Below are 16,367 nucleotides of genomic sequence, written 5' to 3'. Positions count from 1 at the left end.
GTTACAGGTTCAGGAATGGCTGAAGAGTGCTGGGTGATTTGAAAGGTCATAGTCAATCAATCAATAACATATGTGGGAACTCCTTCAAGACTGTTGGAAAAGCATTCCTCATGAAGCTGGTTGAAAGAATGCCAAGAGTGTGCAAAGCTGTCATCAAGGCAAGCAGTAGCTACTTTGAAGAATCTAAAATCTAAAATATATCTTGATTTGTTTAACACTTTTTTGGTTACTACATGATTTCATATGTGTTATTTCATAGTTTTATTCTACAATGTAGGACATAGTTCAAATAAAGAAAAACCCTTGAATGAGTAAGTGTGTCCAAACTTTTGACTGGTACTGTAAGTATTCAGACCCTTTACTCAGTACTTTGTTGAAGCACCTTTGGCAGCGATTTCAGCCTTGAGTCTTCTTGGGTAGGACGCTACAAGTTTGGCACACCTGTATTTGGGGGGATTCTATTTCATAGTTTTGATGTCTTCACTATTATTCTACAATGTAGAAAATAGTAAAAATAAAGAAAAACCCTTAAATGAATAGGTGTGTCCATACTTTGGACTGGTACTGTATATATTTACAAAATTACATTGATGGAAGCAACACTCTATCTGCAATATGGTATAGCTGATCCAGTGCCATTTAAGATGAACGAGGACTATTATTTTTTAATGAGCATGGACTTATTTCTATTACAGCATATTGGATGAGTGTCATTCATATTCCATTCACCCAGTTCAATATAACAGAGATAGGTTTAGGTTTAGGTTTAGGTTTACGTGATACTCAAATGTTCCTTATACCCATCATGAGGTTGCTGCAACCTAGCCTATGAGTGAAAGTTTCCAACGTAGGTGCACACAGGTCGAAAAGGTTGAGGTGACAGTGACATATTCAATACCACCTTGCACACTTTCGCCTGCATCTAGATGATCTAGCGTGTAATAATTAGTCCAGCAGTTGCCAATTCTTGCAAAAGCCCTGTTATTTGAGTGTTTCATTCCATTTGGATCAGTTGTGGATCGACTCTGAACAGATTATAGAAGGGCACAGTAGCAGGCCAGTCTGGCTGTATTTTTACTTCTGATACTGAAGAGCATTCTGCTGCCGATCATCATTCTCCCAAGTCGTCCACATAGATGACATGCTTTACTTGATTGTGGTGTTGAAAACGTAAACCGTGATTACAAGCGCTCAAAGGAATCGGTATACAGCTATGCATTTCTTATTGGTTGTGTGTGGTGCATTGGCACAGAGACCTGGACAATTCCTGGCATATATTTTATATAATTATAAATACGGTATAGCATCAAAATGTTGAAAATCAGATTTCCCCTAGCTGATCGTTGTCTGCAGCCGGCTCTGATTGTAGTTTAATGACACAGGTAGGGAGAGTGAGATCATCCGTTGTGGTCTGTGAACACTCAACCTTCTGCACTGTGCCACAAAACCATGCTGAAGTGTTAAAGTCCATATCTACGTTTATAAACTCAGGGTTACTACAATTATTGGTATTTATGCTATTTATTTTTATGACACCCCCCTGTGTGGGTGTGAGTGTCTGTCTGTCTGTCTGTGTGTTTGTGTGACTGAGTTAGGCTGTCTGTGTCTCTACATGGGGAGCCCCTTAGCTGAGTTGTCTGGCTCACAGTTCCCAGGAGGAAGACTTAGTTCGGTGCGCCACTAGAGAGATGAGGAAACCGGGGCACATTTCCTGTGGAAATGGGGTTATCACTTCACCAATTACTGTGCAATTAGAAAGGCAGGACTGGAGATGTCTGGGAAACGGACAAACACACACTCCCCGACATCTGGATTCTTTCACAACTCAACCAGGCACAAGTGGACACCTTGCCCTTTCACCTTTCTGAATACATAGATATAAATCATAATCAGATTGCCTGAGTCCTTGTCTGAGTATTACCGTACACCTTTACTTCAAGGCTGCAAAACCACTGTCTGCCGTTGTCAAGGGTGCTACCAAGGAAGAGGGGTACTAATTCTCCCCTCAGGTGAAAGGAGAATGTGTCATCATCTAGATGATGAAATGACTCCCAGTCTAGGTCAGTATGGCCGCCTCTCCAATCACTGTACCGGGTAATAATGCACCATCACAGGTCACAAGAGCAGCAGGTGAACTGTAAAGGAAACCAGACACGGCAAGCATTTTCAAACCCCAACTCTATTATAACCCGCTTGTGTGCGGTTTTCACATGGCTTAACCGCTGAGATTGCTTCATTAGCCTTTTGTATGTGCCGCTATACATTTCACTGAATCTGCAGCAGTAAAATGCCCCTTTTGTGTGTGGGGGGCACAAACCCAATCTCCAGCTGTCATTTATCATTTGGGAAATCAGGCCCAGAGTCTACAAGCGACTGGGATAATTGAGTCATTATAAGTGGGGTGGCAGGCAGTCTAACTCCAGTGTTGGCTGGCTGGCTGATGTGAAGTTTGACTGAATAACTGGGATAATTTAGTCATTAAGGCTAGGAGGGTTGGAGAGAGAGGGACCAGGCAGCCAAGCTGATGGGGTAATCAGCCATGGTGGGGTTAAAAACCAGCTCCATCACATGTGGTCTTCTAGGATCTGATCTGGAATCAGGCACCCCTGACCCGTGAAGAGCAGAGGAAAAGGCAGTCAGGCTATCAGACGTACATCGGAGGTAGGGAGGGAAATGACCAGCACATGGTACTCCCTCTGAGAGTCACTGTCTGTGTGTCGTTGTCTGCATCGGATTGAAACACGCATGCATGTACGCCCAGACAAAGACGCACAGACGCACACATTCACACACCCACACATCTCTGACACCCAGCAATTCCTTTATCACACACACTCTTTCTCCCTCTAACGCACAGGACCACAGTACCACCTTGAAACACCTTGTATTAAGCACAATTCACATCTGGCAGTACACATCATCAAAAGCAGCCAGATGAAGCACTGAAATACAGCAGATCAAAAATGCAGAAAATAAAACCTCTCTCTGTGTTGAGTCACTTTAGCTCTGACTAAACTAAATTAATGAGACAATTCCCACCTGAGAGTATTTTGAAATACTAGCTTTCCTCCCTGCATAATTTCCTTTTGTACTTTCTAGGCCATGTCCTTTTCAGCCTTGAATCTGATTCTTATTTGTACTTCACAGAGTCTGTGTGATGTCTGGGTGTGTTTAAATGGTGTGAGTACAGACCATTACGATTAGACTATCACTCCCAACTGGGGTTTATTATTGTTGCATTATCAGATATGAGTAGATGGAGCAGCTCAAATATCAATCAGTACTCACTGAGCACAGACCAAAAATCTGTTAGAAGACAGATGAATATACAATCATACACATTCTTTGAAGCAAAAATTAGCCCTCTCAACGACACACATCATCTTTACACAAAATCGCACTTTGTCAATCATGCACACAAATCTTCACACAAAACTGCCATACTCTTCCAAACATAGCTGATCCTTTATTATGTAATGGTATGAGGGAAGCAGTTATAGGGACATAGAAGGAACTGATACAATTCAAATAGACAACACAGTGCGTGGAGAGCTATACAAAAATACAGCACGTGAGGCACACTAACAAAGAGACAGCAGGGTGTGAATGGGAGAGAGAGGGGTTCTGTCTTACCTGAGTGGGTGAACTGCAGGCGAGGCTGGGAGGCTCTCCATGCCCCCGTCAGACTGCTCCCCAGGTGGGCTAGGAGGACCAGGGTCACGAATCGCCACATGGTCTCTCACTCACACACACTCAAAGTCCTGAGCACAACACACACTTCACGAGGAAGGCAAGTGTGTCTCCTCACGAGTATATGTGTGTGGGCTCGGAAAGATACCTAGATAAATCTAGTCCAACAAAACACACTACTCCCACTTGGCTTCAGCTAAACAGCTACTGATCAGATGTGTCTCCTCTCATCTCTTCTCTTCGTGTAACTTGTCTCATGCGTCTCTCACTCTGTTGTATCTTTTCTGTTATGTCTGGGTTTCTCCCCTTGTTGAGTTTTGATTCCTCTCCCACTGTACTCTTTTCATCTCCTCTGATCTCCCTCTCTCTCTCTCTCTCTGTCAGTGAGTCCTCCTCTCCTCCGTATAGGCAAAGAGGAGGCGGGGGAAGAGTTCCCAAATTACATACACAAACACACACACTACTTCCCTCTTTTTCACTGCTGCAGGAAAACCTACTTTAAATGGGAATAAGACAACCGCTATGTGGTGTGCCTTTCATCTTATTTCTCTCCCTCTCGCTCTCACTATACCCCCTCTTGCTTTCTTGTCACTTTCACTCCGCTGCATCAAACAGTCCTTTTGTTGGCCTTTGATGTATAGCGTTGACTTTTTTACTTTTAAGTACGATAAAACTACTTTTTCTACCACTTTACTTAAGTACATTTAAAACCAGATACTTTTAGACTTTTACTCAAGTAGTATTTTGCTGGGTGACTTTAATATTCTATTAAGCTATCTTTACTTTTGCTGAAGTATGACAACTGAGTAGTTTTCCCACCACTGAGTATTAGTAGAAGTAGTAGTAGTAGTAGTAGTAGTAGTAGTAGTAGTATCAATCAATAAAATATATTTATAAAGCCCTTTTTACATCAGCCGATGTCACAAATTGCTATACAGAAACCCAGCCTAAATCCCCAAACAGCAAGCAATGCAGATGTAGAAGCAGATGGAGAAGTAGTAATAGTAGTAGTAGCAGTAGTAGTAGTAATACAGTAGTACAGTAGTTGTATTAGTACAGCTGTACCGTAGTAGTAGTAGCTAGTTGTAGCATCGTGATGGTTGATAAAGCATGTAAAACTCAGAATTACAGAAACAGAGTGAGATCAGGACAAAAGCCTTGAACCAGGAGAGACTGAGGAGGGAGATAGTTGTGATGAATGAGGGAGAGACCTACCTGGCCATGAAACAGCAGGATGATAGATTGAGGGAGTTGGACAGACTCAGACAGCTGGAGACTCTTACCAACCTGGACAAGACCAGACTTGTATTTATTAGCTATAATTGTTTAGATATGTCGCTGTCCATGATTTATGATGTGTTTTAATGTATGCACAGATCTGCACACAAAAATTCCACAAGGGATAATAAAGTAATTGACTTATCTTATCTGATTTTAGGGAGTAGAAGATGAAAGAGGAGGAGAGAATAGTTGGAGAGGAAAGGTGACAGAGGTGGGAGAAAACCTTGGAAGAGATGTATTTGGAGAAGGCACAGAATGAGAACAAGAAGAAGGAGCCTGCTGTGCCTGTGCACGTGCCTAGGCTCATTGTCTACAAGCCGAGGCCCCAGGTCGAGCTCACACCTGACTGTTGGCTCCAGACCCAGAATGACCCAACTCTCGAATCCAGCCAAGATCCAGAGCACAATCAAGCTCCAGACGCCACGATGGCTGCTGCCGAGACCCAATGTGAGGTACGGGACATTGAGTGTGATGAGCGAAAATGTGTAGGCGTAGATGTGGTCTACAGGGGACGGATCATTCCCCTTGAAGAGATCCAAGAGGCCAAGCAGCGGCTCCTCTAGGAGGCTAAGGACGCTGAACACCAGGCCAAGGCTGAGACCTACAAAACCTAATGCAGGAACTACATTGACCAGATGAAGAGGAACCCAAAGCCCTTCCTAGTGAGAGATGAGGAGGAGAAAGAAGCTGAATCCAATGGCAGTAAGTACTCCAGCCTCATTGCTGAGACCGAGGAGATGGAGGAGAGTGCCAACGAGGAGGAGGGGAAGGACCTCAGAGAGGAGGAAGGAAGTGTGGAGCCCAAGGGGAACATCAAGCGAAGGAAGGTGAATCGCTGGGTGAACGAAAAGGTTAAAGATCGCTACCAGAAGAGGATTAAGATAACCTATTACAACGAGGAGCACATAGATGACAGAAGGATGTACAAGGGGGCGTATGACATCACACTTGTGGAGCAGAATCAAAGGAACCAGGCAAAGCTGCTGAAGGCTGAACTGAAGAGGCAGAAGCTGGAGGACCGCTGGAGTGGGAGGAGAGGGAACAGAAGAGGCAGAAGCTGGAGGTCCGCTGGAGTGGGAGGAGAGGGAACAGAAGAGGCAGAAGCTGGAGGACCGCTGCAGTGGGAGGAGAGGGAACAGAAGAGGCAGAAGCTGGAGGACCGCTGGAGTGGGAGGAGAGGGAACAGAAGAGGCAGAAGCTGGAGGACCGCTGCAGTGGGAGGAGAGGGAACAGAAGAGGCAAAAGCTGGAGGACCGCTGGAGTGGGAGGAGAGGGAACAGAAGAGGCAGAAGCTGGAGGACCGCTGCAGTGGGAGGAGAGAGAACAGAAGAGGCAGAAGCTGGAGGACCGCTGGAGTGGGAGGAGAGGGAACAGAAGAGGCAGAAGCTGGAGGACCGCTGGAGTGGGAGGAGAGGGAACAGAAGAGGCAGAAGCTGGAGGACCGCTGGAGTGGGAGGAGAGGGAACAGAAGAGGCAGAAGCTGGAGGACCGCTGGAGTGGGAGGAGAGGGAACAGAAGAGGCAGAAGCTGGAGGACCGCTGGAGTGGGAGGAGAGGGAACAGAAGATGCAGAAGCTGGCGGACCGCTGGAGTGGGAGGAGAGGGAACAGAAGAGGCAGAAGCTGGAGGACCGCTGGAGTGGGAGGAGAGGGAACAGAAGAGGCAGAAGCTGGAGGACCGCTGGAGTGGGAGGAGAGGGAACAGAAGAAAGAGGCCAAGAAGTTCAAAAAGAGAGAGAAGGAAGATTCCAATTCTAGAGGCAACATCACAACATTGAAAATGGCCAGGGTAAATATTGAGCTGAACTGAAAGGACATGGGAATGAGTAAAACGAGGAAAGACGTTTTACATTTTTAAATCATGGTCAAAGTTTTCTGTGGGATGTTCATCACTTGTAATGTTAAGTGTGACCCAAAGATTACAAGTTATATTTTGCTTTAACTAGGCTAATTCTCCTTTACCCTTTCCTGACCTCCTGTTGTCCTTGTATATTTCAGCTTTTGGTGTGCCAGGAGACGCTTGTAAGAATTCAACTCCAGACCACTTCCGTGCTCAAAATATGGGTCACGACTACTCAATGTCCTTTTGATAATCATAGGGTCTTGGCGCCCCCATGTGGCTCAGACCACTCAGTGGCCAACACCATTTGAGCCAAAGTGCATCTACATTAATTTACCGAAGTGCGTCGCTGCAAGACTGGAAAATAATAAAAACGTTGCAGCTTCTCATGTCCCAAAAACGACCCCTATCCAAAGCACTGCTATATAAAGAACTGGTTAAACGACATTGTCTTGGGACTGGGCACAGGATGTGCATTATCTTGGTTTCGTTGCATGAGATTGAATATTGAACATGAGATTGAATACAACTGCGACCTGGCCAAGATAAAGTAAAGCAGTGTGACACAGACAAGAACACAGAGTTACACATGGAATAACATGGAATAAACAAGCCAATAACACAATAAACAAGTCAATGACACAGTAGAAAAAAAGAAAGTCTATATTCAGTGTGTGCAAAAGGCATGAGGAGGTAGGCAATAAATAGGCCAATTTAGGCAATTTAGCAGATTAACACTGGAGTGATAAATGAGCAGATGATGATGTGCAAGTAGAGATACCGGTGTGCAAATGAGCAGAAAAGTAAATAAAACAGTATGGGGATGAGGTAGGTAGATTGGGTGGGCTATTTACAGATGGACTATGTACAGCTGCAGCAATCGTTTAGCTGCTAAGATAGCTGATGTTTAAAGTTGGTGAGGGAAATATAAGTATCCATCTTCAGTGATTTTCGCAATTTGTTCCAGTACTGGCAGCAGAGAACTGGAAGGAAAGGCGACCAAATAAAGTGTTGGCTTTGGGGATGATTAGTGAGATATACCTGCTGGAGCGCGTGCTACGGGTGGGTGTTGTTATCGTGACCAGTGAGCTGAGCTAAGGCGGAGCTTTACCTAGCATAGACTTATAGATGACCTGGAGCCAGTGGGTCTGGCGACAGATATGTAGCGAGGGCCAGCCGACTAGAGCATACAGGTCGCAGTGGTGGGTGGTATAAGGTGATTTGGTAACAAAACGGATGGCACTGTGATAGACTGCATCCAGTTTGCTGAGTAGAGTATTGGAAGCTATTTTGTAGATGACATCGCCGAAGTCGAGGATCGATAGGATAGTCAGTTTTTCTAGGGTAAGTTTGGCGGCGTGAGTGAAGGAGGCTTTGATGCAAAATAGAAAGCTGATTCTAGGTTTGATTTTGGACTGGAGATGGTTAATATGAGTCTGGAAGGAGAGTTTACAGTCTAGCCAGACACCTAGGTATTTATAGTTGTCCACATATTCTAGGTCAGAACCGTCCAGGGTGGTGATGCTAGTCGGGCGGGTGGGTGTGGGCAGCGAACAGTTGAAAAGCATGCATTTGGTTTTACTAGCTTTTAAGAGCAGTTGGAGGCCACAGAAGGAGTGTTGTATGGCATTGAAGCTCGTTTAGAGGTTAGTTAACACAGTGTCCAATAGGCCTACAATAGTTATGTGACAATAAGGGATCACACTATCAACTGTCTGTCTATCACTCACCTGTGGAGGCAATTTGGAGAGAGTTCAAAATAATTTATACAACTATCCAATGGCCGTCTGACCATAATAACCTGCTAATTGATAATAAACCATTAATGGGCCTACTGATCGCCACGATAATTATGTACTGTGTTCAACTTAATTTTTAAGCGTTTTCGCATATAGGATTAATTATCAACATGTAGGTCTCTTGTCACCTATGCCGGTGGACGAAGGACAAGTCGGGGTCGGACAAGAAAGTCGCACACCAAAGCCACTTCTTTACACAAAGTCATATCTGAGCTATCTTACTCACCATTTTACAGCCCTTTGGGATGGGGTATGGGTGACACTTGTAGGCAGCAGATGTTATAAGGCCTAATACAATCTAGGAATGGGAAACGGAACATGCAGAAAGGAGGGATGATAGGACCATAGAAAGAACATGCAGAAAGGAGGGATGATATGACCATAGAAAGAACATGCAGAAAGGAGGGATGATAGGACCAGAGAAAGAACATGAAGAAAGGAGGGATGATAGGACCATAGAAAGAAAATGCAGAAAGGAGGGATGATAGGACCATAGAAAGACGCTCAAGTGTGCGCTCTTCGGCAGCTGTGTGTGTGTGTGCGTGTGTGTGGTGTGTGTGTGTGTGTGTGTGTGTGTGTGTGTGTGTGTGAGAGAGAGAGAGAGAGAGAGAGAGAGAGAGAGAGAGAGAGAGATTGTCTAGGATGCTTAATGGGATGTTTTATTTGATACATTTGAATAAGTGATGGAAGAACAGGCATGGAATCATGAGAGAGAGGCCTTCTCATGGCAAGTAGTGTCCCCTTAAGCGAGATTTGGTTTAGTGGCCTCCCCTCTTGATGGAGGAGAAAATGTTTTACTTTTTAAAGTTAATTTCCTGCAATTCTACCCATTTTGCCACAGTGCGGAGAAACATTTTTTCAGTTTTAAAGCTAATTTCCTGAAATTATAAGCCTTTTGACATGACTTATGCCATGTTAATGATATCTGAGTGAGAGTGACTAACAAAATCAGTGGGGCCCACTGGAGGTCAGGGCCCCTGGGCACGTGTCCTGTGTGCTTGGTCAGTATTCGGCCATGATTATTACAATTCAAATGTATTTATATAGCTCTTCTTACATCAGCTGATATATCAAAGTGCTGTACAGAAACCCAACCTGAAATCCCAAACAGCAAGCAATGCAGGGGTAGAAGCACAAGTTTAGATAGCTGGCTAGACTAATTTTCTAACTCTCAATAGGATATTGAGCCCCACGAACTGAGTTCTTAAAAATCAAATCAAATTGTATTTCACACATGCACTGAAAACAAGTGTAGACCTTACAGTGAAATGCTTATTTACAAGCCCTTAAACAACAATACAGTTTTAAGAAAAATAAGTGTTAAATAAAAAAATAGATAAGCATAATTTTTTTTTTTACAAATAATGAATTAAAGAACAGCAGTAAAATAACAATAACAAGGCTTTATACAGCGGGTACCTGTACAGAGTCACTGTGCAGGGGCACTGGTTAGTCGAGGTAACATGTACATGTATGTCGAGTTAAAGTGACTATGCATAGATAATAAACAGAGAGTAGCAGCAGCGTAAAAGGGGGGGGTGGGGGGGGGGGGGGGGGGGTCAATGCAAATAGTCCAGGTAGCCATTTGATTAGCTGTTCAGGAGTATTGTGGCTTGGGGGTAAAAGCTGTTAAGAAGCCTTTTGGACCTAGACTTGGCGCTCCGGTACCGCTTGCCGTGCGGTAGCAGAGAGAACAGTCTATGACTAGGGTGGCTGGAGTCTCTGACCATTTTTAGGGCCTTCCTCTGACACCGCCTGGTATAGAGGTCCTGGATGGCAGGAAGCTTGGCCCCAGTGATGTACTGGGCTGTTTGCACTAGCCTCTGTAGTGACTTGCGGTCAGAGGCCGAGCAGTTGCCTTGCCAGGCAGTGATTCAAACCAGTCAGGATGCTCTCGATGGTGCCAGTACTGCATGGAATTACTATTCATGTCTAATCTATTTTCTTGGTTATATTATATAATATTCAATATGGTTTATATATTAGAGAGTACTAGGCAAAAATAGGTCTAGATGTTCGGATGCTTTTATTTTGTCGTTTTTTTTTTGGGGGGGGGGGGGGGCTGAGTAAGTAATTTGTGGATTGACATAGGTGACTTCAGTCGGCAGTGGGAATGGCCCATCTTCTTGACTTTCCAGAAGCAACAAAATGTCAGAAACATAGTTCAGACAGATGACCTGACCATGGGCTTGGTGTTTTTCATCTGTGGGAGTCCAAGAATTTTGGGCGCTGGTGAATCAGGGCAATTCGTGTCGTTTCGGGAAGGAAATTAAACGCTGAAATTAAAATCAGTCTCAAGTCTTCCCAGCCAGTCACTCACTACAGATACTCGTTGTGTTACCCGCCTCCAAACCCCCTCTCTCCCTCATTGGGCGGCTCAGGGAAAGAAGAGCTCATATTGGTTCAATATAGTTTCACTCGTCAAGGCTAAAAATAGCCTAGTATATAAACACGCCGTTTGACTGCACAGGGCTACTAAACTGGTCTCAGTGGTGGAGGCTGTGAGAGAACCGTCCGAGAATGAAAAGTCGGCGGAGGCGCAGGATTTTCCAGTTCTAGCCCACGTCACCGCTCCGCTAATGCCTTGCGCAAGAAAGAGCGAAGCTGTGCAATACTTCGGCCTTTTACGAGATGTGTGGTGTGACCGGCTAAGGGGGTGGGGGCTCGGTGACGAGGTTTCTTCCTTTTTAGCAACTGTGTCAGATTTTTCTGCTGCAATGGTTGGTTGTCTGTTATATATTTTCAGAACTTTTCAGTTGCATCCTTGAAAGCAGATTGATATTGAAGCTCGAAGCAGACTGAATTGTCTCAACGGTAGAATAACCAGGTTTCCATCCAACCTTTTTATGCGAGTAAAGTGGCCTACATGTCGGATAAATAAAATGTCATGACAGGCCTGATGGAAATATCGACAAAATAAAATAGGCTACACAAAGTGGGATCTTTTTATGTCGATACAATGAATTATGCGAACAATTGCGGTGGACACGCTTTTATGTGCAACTATTGATATAATAACCATGATCATATTGAAGTAAACGTGGAACACTATGACTCGGAAATCATGCAGTTTATTAGCCTACAGATAAAATACATGATGATGAACTTCACAGGGTGGTTGGTGAAAGTGTGATGAGTTTGAGGTCCCTTTCCAATAAATATGGAGGGTATTATTCTGGTGACATGATGATCGACGCTTGGCTGACATTTGACAAATTAAAGTAATCTCGCTCTTTTGTCCATAGTCATCTCATAATATAGGCTATACCCGCACTGTATCTGCGAGCTGTTGGATATAGGCCACTTGCCAATACCAGAGTGGGCACATTCGATGAAATATTTTAAATGACAAATCAATCAGTAGAGTTGAAAATGCGATAGAAACCTATTTAACATGTATTTTTTACTCGGAACATGGGAATTTAACAGCAAAAGTTATTTTTATGTGCACTAAATCATCACGCACAGGCTTTTATCCGCAACAAAAAGCATACCCCCCCCCCCAAATGCTAACCTCCCCTGTTATTGTAGGGGGGACCCGGGATGGTAGTAACACAGGATAGTTGTAACACTTGCAATTCCTTTTTAAAAATGTATTTACTGAATTATCCAAAATTATCAACAACTTACATCCCTACATCAAACATGTCTAACAAAACAAAACACAGGTATAAACAAAATACTAAAAACATACAAAAAAGAAAAATCATAAAATAGAAAAAAAAAATATATATATATGTCAATTACATTAAAATAAATATATTCAATTAATATTGTAAAAAATATGTCAATTAATGTGCAATTGTAATGTGCAATTGTATTCGATATCAGAAAAGATTTACATTCATAGAACAAGTGAGTCAGATTTCCACCTTCTTTTTCACAAGAAAACGCAGATATCAAAATCAGCACATTTGGATAACATAGAATTACATGGATAAATCTTATGTAGAATCTTAAGGTGCACTTCCTTAAATTAGTTTGGTATACAATATTTGTAAGGCATCAACCAAGCTTTTTTTCCAGACAATGTTGGTTCTATGAATGGAAAATGTGTCTCGTGTATTTGTTACCACAAGATTTCTCAAGTAAACCCACGCCTTCCAAACTGAGTTGTGGATAAGCTCAGTGATCATCACCAAAGCTAAGATGCGTTTCCATTAGTGTAGTAAGACCACTGGGAATGGCTTTGATCACAGAAATAAACTATCTGAAAAGTATTGGAAACTCATTCAATGTTGTAAATTGTTCATATGAAAGAATATTACCCCTGTTGCCGAAAACATCAAGAACAAAGTCACTATTCCTCTCATGCCAGCTGGGGTAGAACAATGACTTATTCCTTACAGTTATGTCTGAATTATTCCACAAAAGAGCTTAATGTGGGGAAAAATTGTGCAGGAAACATATTTTCCAGGACATTAAAGATTGTTGATGAAATCTAGCCAATTTAACAGGTAATCTTTCAGGGATATAATTACATTTCAGTAAAAATTGGAGACCTCTCAACTTATTAAACACATGGTTTGGAATGCCGAACCTGCCCTGAATGACAGATCACCACTGGGAATGACATATGGAATATTGACAAGACAGGAATAACCATAGTACAAACGTGGCAATGCAATAGGAAATTCTATCCCCCCAACAATTGTTTTCCCATGCAAAAGGTAAACCAGGTCCACTTTGTACGGGATTGATCATTTGGATGTGTTGGAAGTGGAAATGGATCTTGCTGGATGCAGGAGGATGACTTCCTCATTTTCCTTGAACACTTCGCCAAACATACCAATTTCAGCCTGGAAAGGAAGGTGGTCCTTCAACCACAACTCACACCTGTCAATCAGGGCCATTCATTTCTGTAGGCGCTCTGGTATAGTCTTGCTTTCTTTCCCCCCACACTCACACAAGCTCCAGCTCCTGGAAAGGAGTGTGTACGGGCCATTGAAGAAAATGGTGAACTCTGCCAGTGATGCCTGGATGAGGATGAACCCCGGAAAGACCATGACCATATATGACATTCCAGGCATTGTCAAAACAACACTTCCAGGTGCCACAACACCCATCAATGTACAGGCTGGGTTCAGCTGCACTGGCATTTGGCCATACAACCCTGATATATTTCAGGAATGTGACTTTGTACCCTCACTTGTCACTGATCGCCCTGCTCCAGCTGACACACTGGCCTTGCCAGCTTCCTCCCAGGTCACCTCTTCAGCCACCACTCAGGCCACTGTGCCCACTGCCTTCCAGGCCACCTCTCCAGCTGCCTTCCAGGCCACTTCTCCAGCTGCCTTCCAGGCCACCTCTCCAACAGCTTTCCAGGCCACCTCTCCAGCTGCCTTCCAGGCCACTGCTCCAACAGCCTTCCAGGCCACTTCTCCAGCTGCCTTCCAGGCCACCTCTCCAGCTGCCTTCCAGGCCACCTCTCAAGCCACTTCACAGGACACCTCCCCACATACCAGGATGTGATGGGAAAAACCTGATTACTGTTCTGATTACAACCCAGTTGATGTACGCCCCTTCCCAAAACCAGGGTGCAGGAAAATTACAACAAAAGGTAGGAAGATACATCCACCAAGCAGTCACTGGAAGAACAGCATAAAAAGTAAAGCACTCAGAAGACAAAAATACAATTCGTTGCCGAAAAAAAACTGGAAAGAAGCAAGCCAAGACAAACCACACTGAACAACAACAAAAAAACTGGAAAGAAGCAAGCCAAGACAAACCACACTGAACAACAACAAAAAAACTGGAAAGAAGCAAGCCAAGACAAACCACACTGAACAACAACAAAAAACTGGAAAGAAGCAAGCCAAGACAAACCACACTGAACAACAACAAAAAACTGGAAAGAAGCAAGCCAAGACAAACCACACTGAACAACAACAAAAAACTGTCCTGTATAAGAAAAAAAGCCAAAACAGAGCATATTGATGCAGAAGATTCAAGTCCCTCCAACGAGGAAAACTTCTCCATTGTGTGCATGGAGCACTTTAAAAATTCTAAGTCCAAGGAGGTCTGGGTGCAGTGCTAAGGATGCAAAATATGGTCCCACCAAGCCTGTACCCCATGACAGCACTGTCACAACTTTAACTCTGATTAAGCGAAAATGTCCAACATTCAGTCACACGCACACACACACACATACAAACAGACACACCACAAACATTCAGGTGTTTAGTTTAGCCTAGTTGTTGTTTGGTTGAGAAAGACCATTTAGTGGAGGGTAAAATAATAAAACTTTATTATATGTATTTATTATTATTTCTGCCAAACAAAATGTTAAACATGGCAATGTGGCTCTCATGGTCTCAATAAAGTCATTCAATAATTAGTTGCATGTCATGATTTATGCACTTTTCATTATGTTACATTCTGTTCATCCCAAGCACTGTTATAACTAACCCAGAACATGGGGTAAATTGTAACACTTCACTCCTCGTATATATGACAACACCATGCATTTGCAGATTTACATATACAGTTGAAGTCGGAAGTTTACATACAACTTAGCCAAATACATTTAAACTCAGTTTTTCACAATTCCTGACATTTAATCCTAATAAAAAAATCACTGACTTAGTTCAGTTTGGATCACAACTTTATTTTAAGAATGTGAAATGTCAGCATAATAGTGGATACAATGATTTATTTAAGCTTTTATTTCTTTCATCACATTCCCAGTGGGTCAGAAGTTTACATACACTCAATTAGTATTTTGTAGCATTGCCTTTAAATTGTTTAACTTGTGTCAAATGTTTCGGGTAGCCTGCACAAGCTTCCCACAATAAGTTGGGTGAATTTTGGCCCATTCCTCCTGACAATGCTGGTGTAACTGAGTCAGGTTTGTAGGTCTCCTTGCTCGCACCAGCTTTTCCAGTTCTGCCCATACATTTTCTATAGGATTGAGGTCAGGGCTTTGTGATGGCCACTCCAATACCTTGACATTGTTGTCCTTAAGTCATTTTGCCACAACTTTGGAAGTATGGTTGGGGTCATTGTCCCTTTGGAAAACCCATTAGCAACCAAGCTTTAACTTCCTGACTGATGTCTTGAGATGTTGCTTCAATATATCCACATCATTTTTCTATCTCATGATACCATCTATTTTGTGAAGTGCACCAGTCCCTCCTGCAGCAAAGCACCCCCACAACATGATACTGCCACCCCCGTGCTTCACGGTTGGGATGGTGTTCTTCGGCTTGCAAGCCTCAACCTTTTTCCTCCAAACATAACGATGGTCATTATGGCCAAACAATTCTATTTTTGTTTCATCAGACCAGAGGACATTTCTCCAAAAAGTACAATCTTTGTCCCCATGTGCAGTTACAAACCGTAGTCTGGCTTTTTTTATGGCGGTTTTGAAGCAGTGGCTTCTTCCTAGCTGATTAGCCTTTCAGGTTATGTCGATATAGGACTCATTTTACTGTGGATACTTTTGTATCGGTTTCCTCCAGCATCATCACAAGGTCCTTTGCTGTTGGTTCTGGGATTGATTTGCACTTTTCGCACCAAAGTACATTCATCTCTAGGAGACAGAACGCGCCTCCTTCCTGAGCAGTATGATGGCTGCCTAGTTCCATGGTGTTTATACTTGCGTACTATTGTTTGTACAGATCAACGTGGTACCTTCAGGCATTTGGAAATTGCTCCCAAGGATGAACCAGACTTGTGGAGGTCTATAGTTTGTTTTCTGAGGTCTTGGCTGATTTTTTTGATTTTCCCATGATGTCAAGCAAAGAGACACTGAGTTTGA

At 43.3% G+C, this 16,367-nt stretch overlaps 1 protein-coding gene across 2 annotated transcripts in view; it reads right to left on the bottom strand.

The window, feature by feature from the left end:
- Positions 1-4,152, bottom strand: part of LOC110491106 (semaphorin-3ab) — a 36,598-nt gene extending 32,446 nt beyond the window's left edge. For both annotated transcript variants that reach the window (XM_036947311.1, XM_036947312.1), the window contains exon 1: positions 3,634-4,152. In XM_036947311.1, the coding sequence (XP_036803206.1) occupies positions 3,634-3,733 (100 nt within the window). In that variant the 5' untranslated portion in view covers positions 3,734-4,152. The remainder of the gene's footprint in view (positions 1-3,633) is intronic.
- Between the last annotated feature and the right edge of the window lie 12,215 nt (positions 4,153-16,367).

The sequence above is a fragment of the Oncorhynchus mykiss genome, chromosome 16 (genome assembly GCF_013265735.2).
Source record: "Oncorhynchus mykiss isolate Arlee chromosome 16, USDA_OmykA_1.1, whole genome shotgun sequence".
Lineage (NCBI taxonomy): Eukaryota > Metazoa > Chordata > Actinopteri > Salmoniformes > Salmonidae > Oncorhynchus > Oncorhynchus mykiss.
Note: the sequence above shows the minus strand (reverse complement) of the source record. Positions and strands in the feature narration are given on the sequence as shown.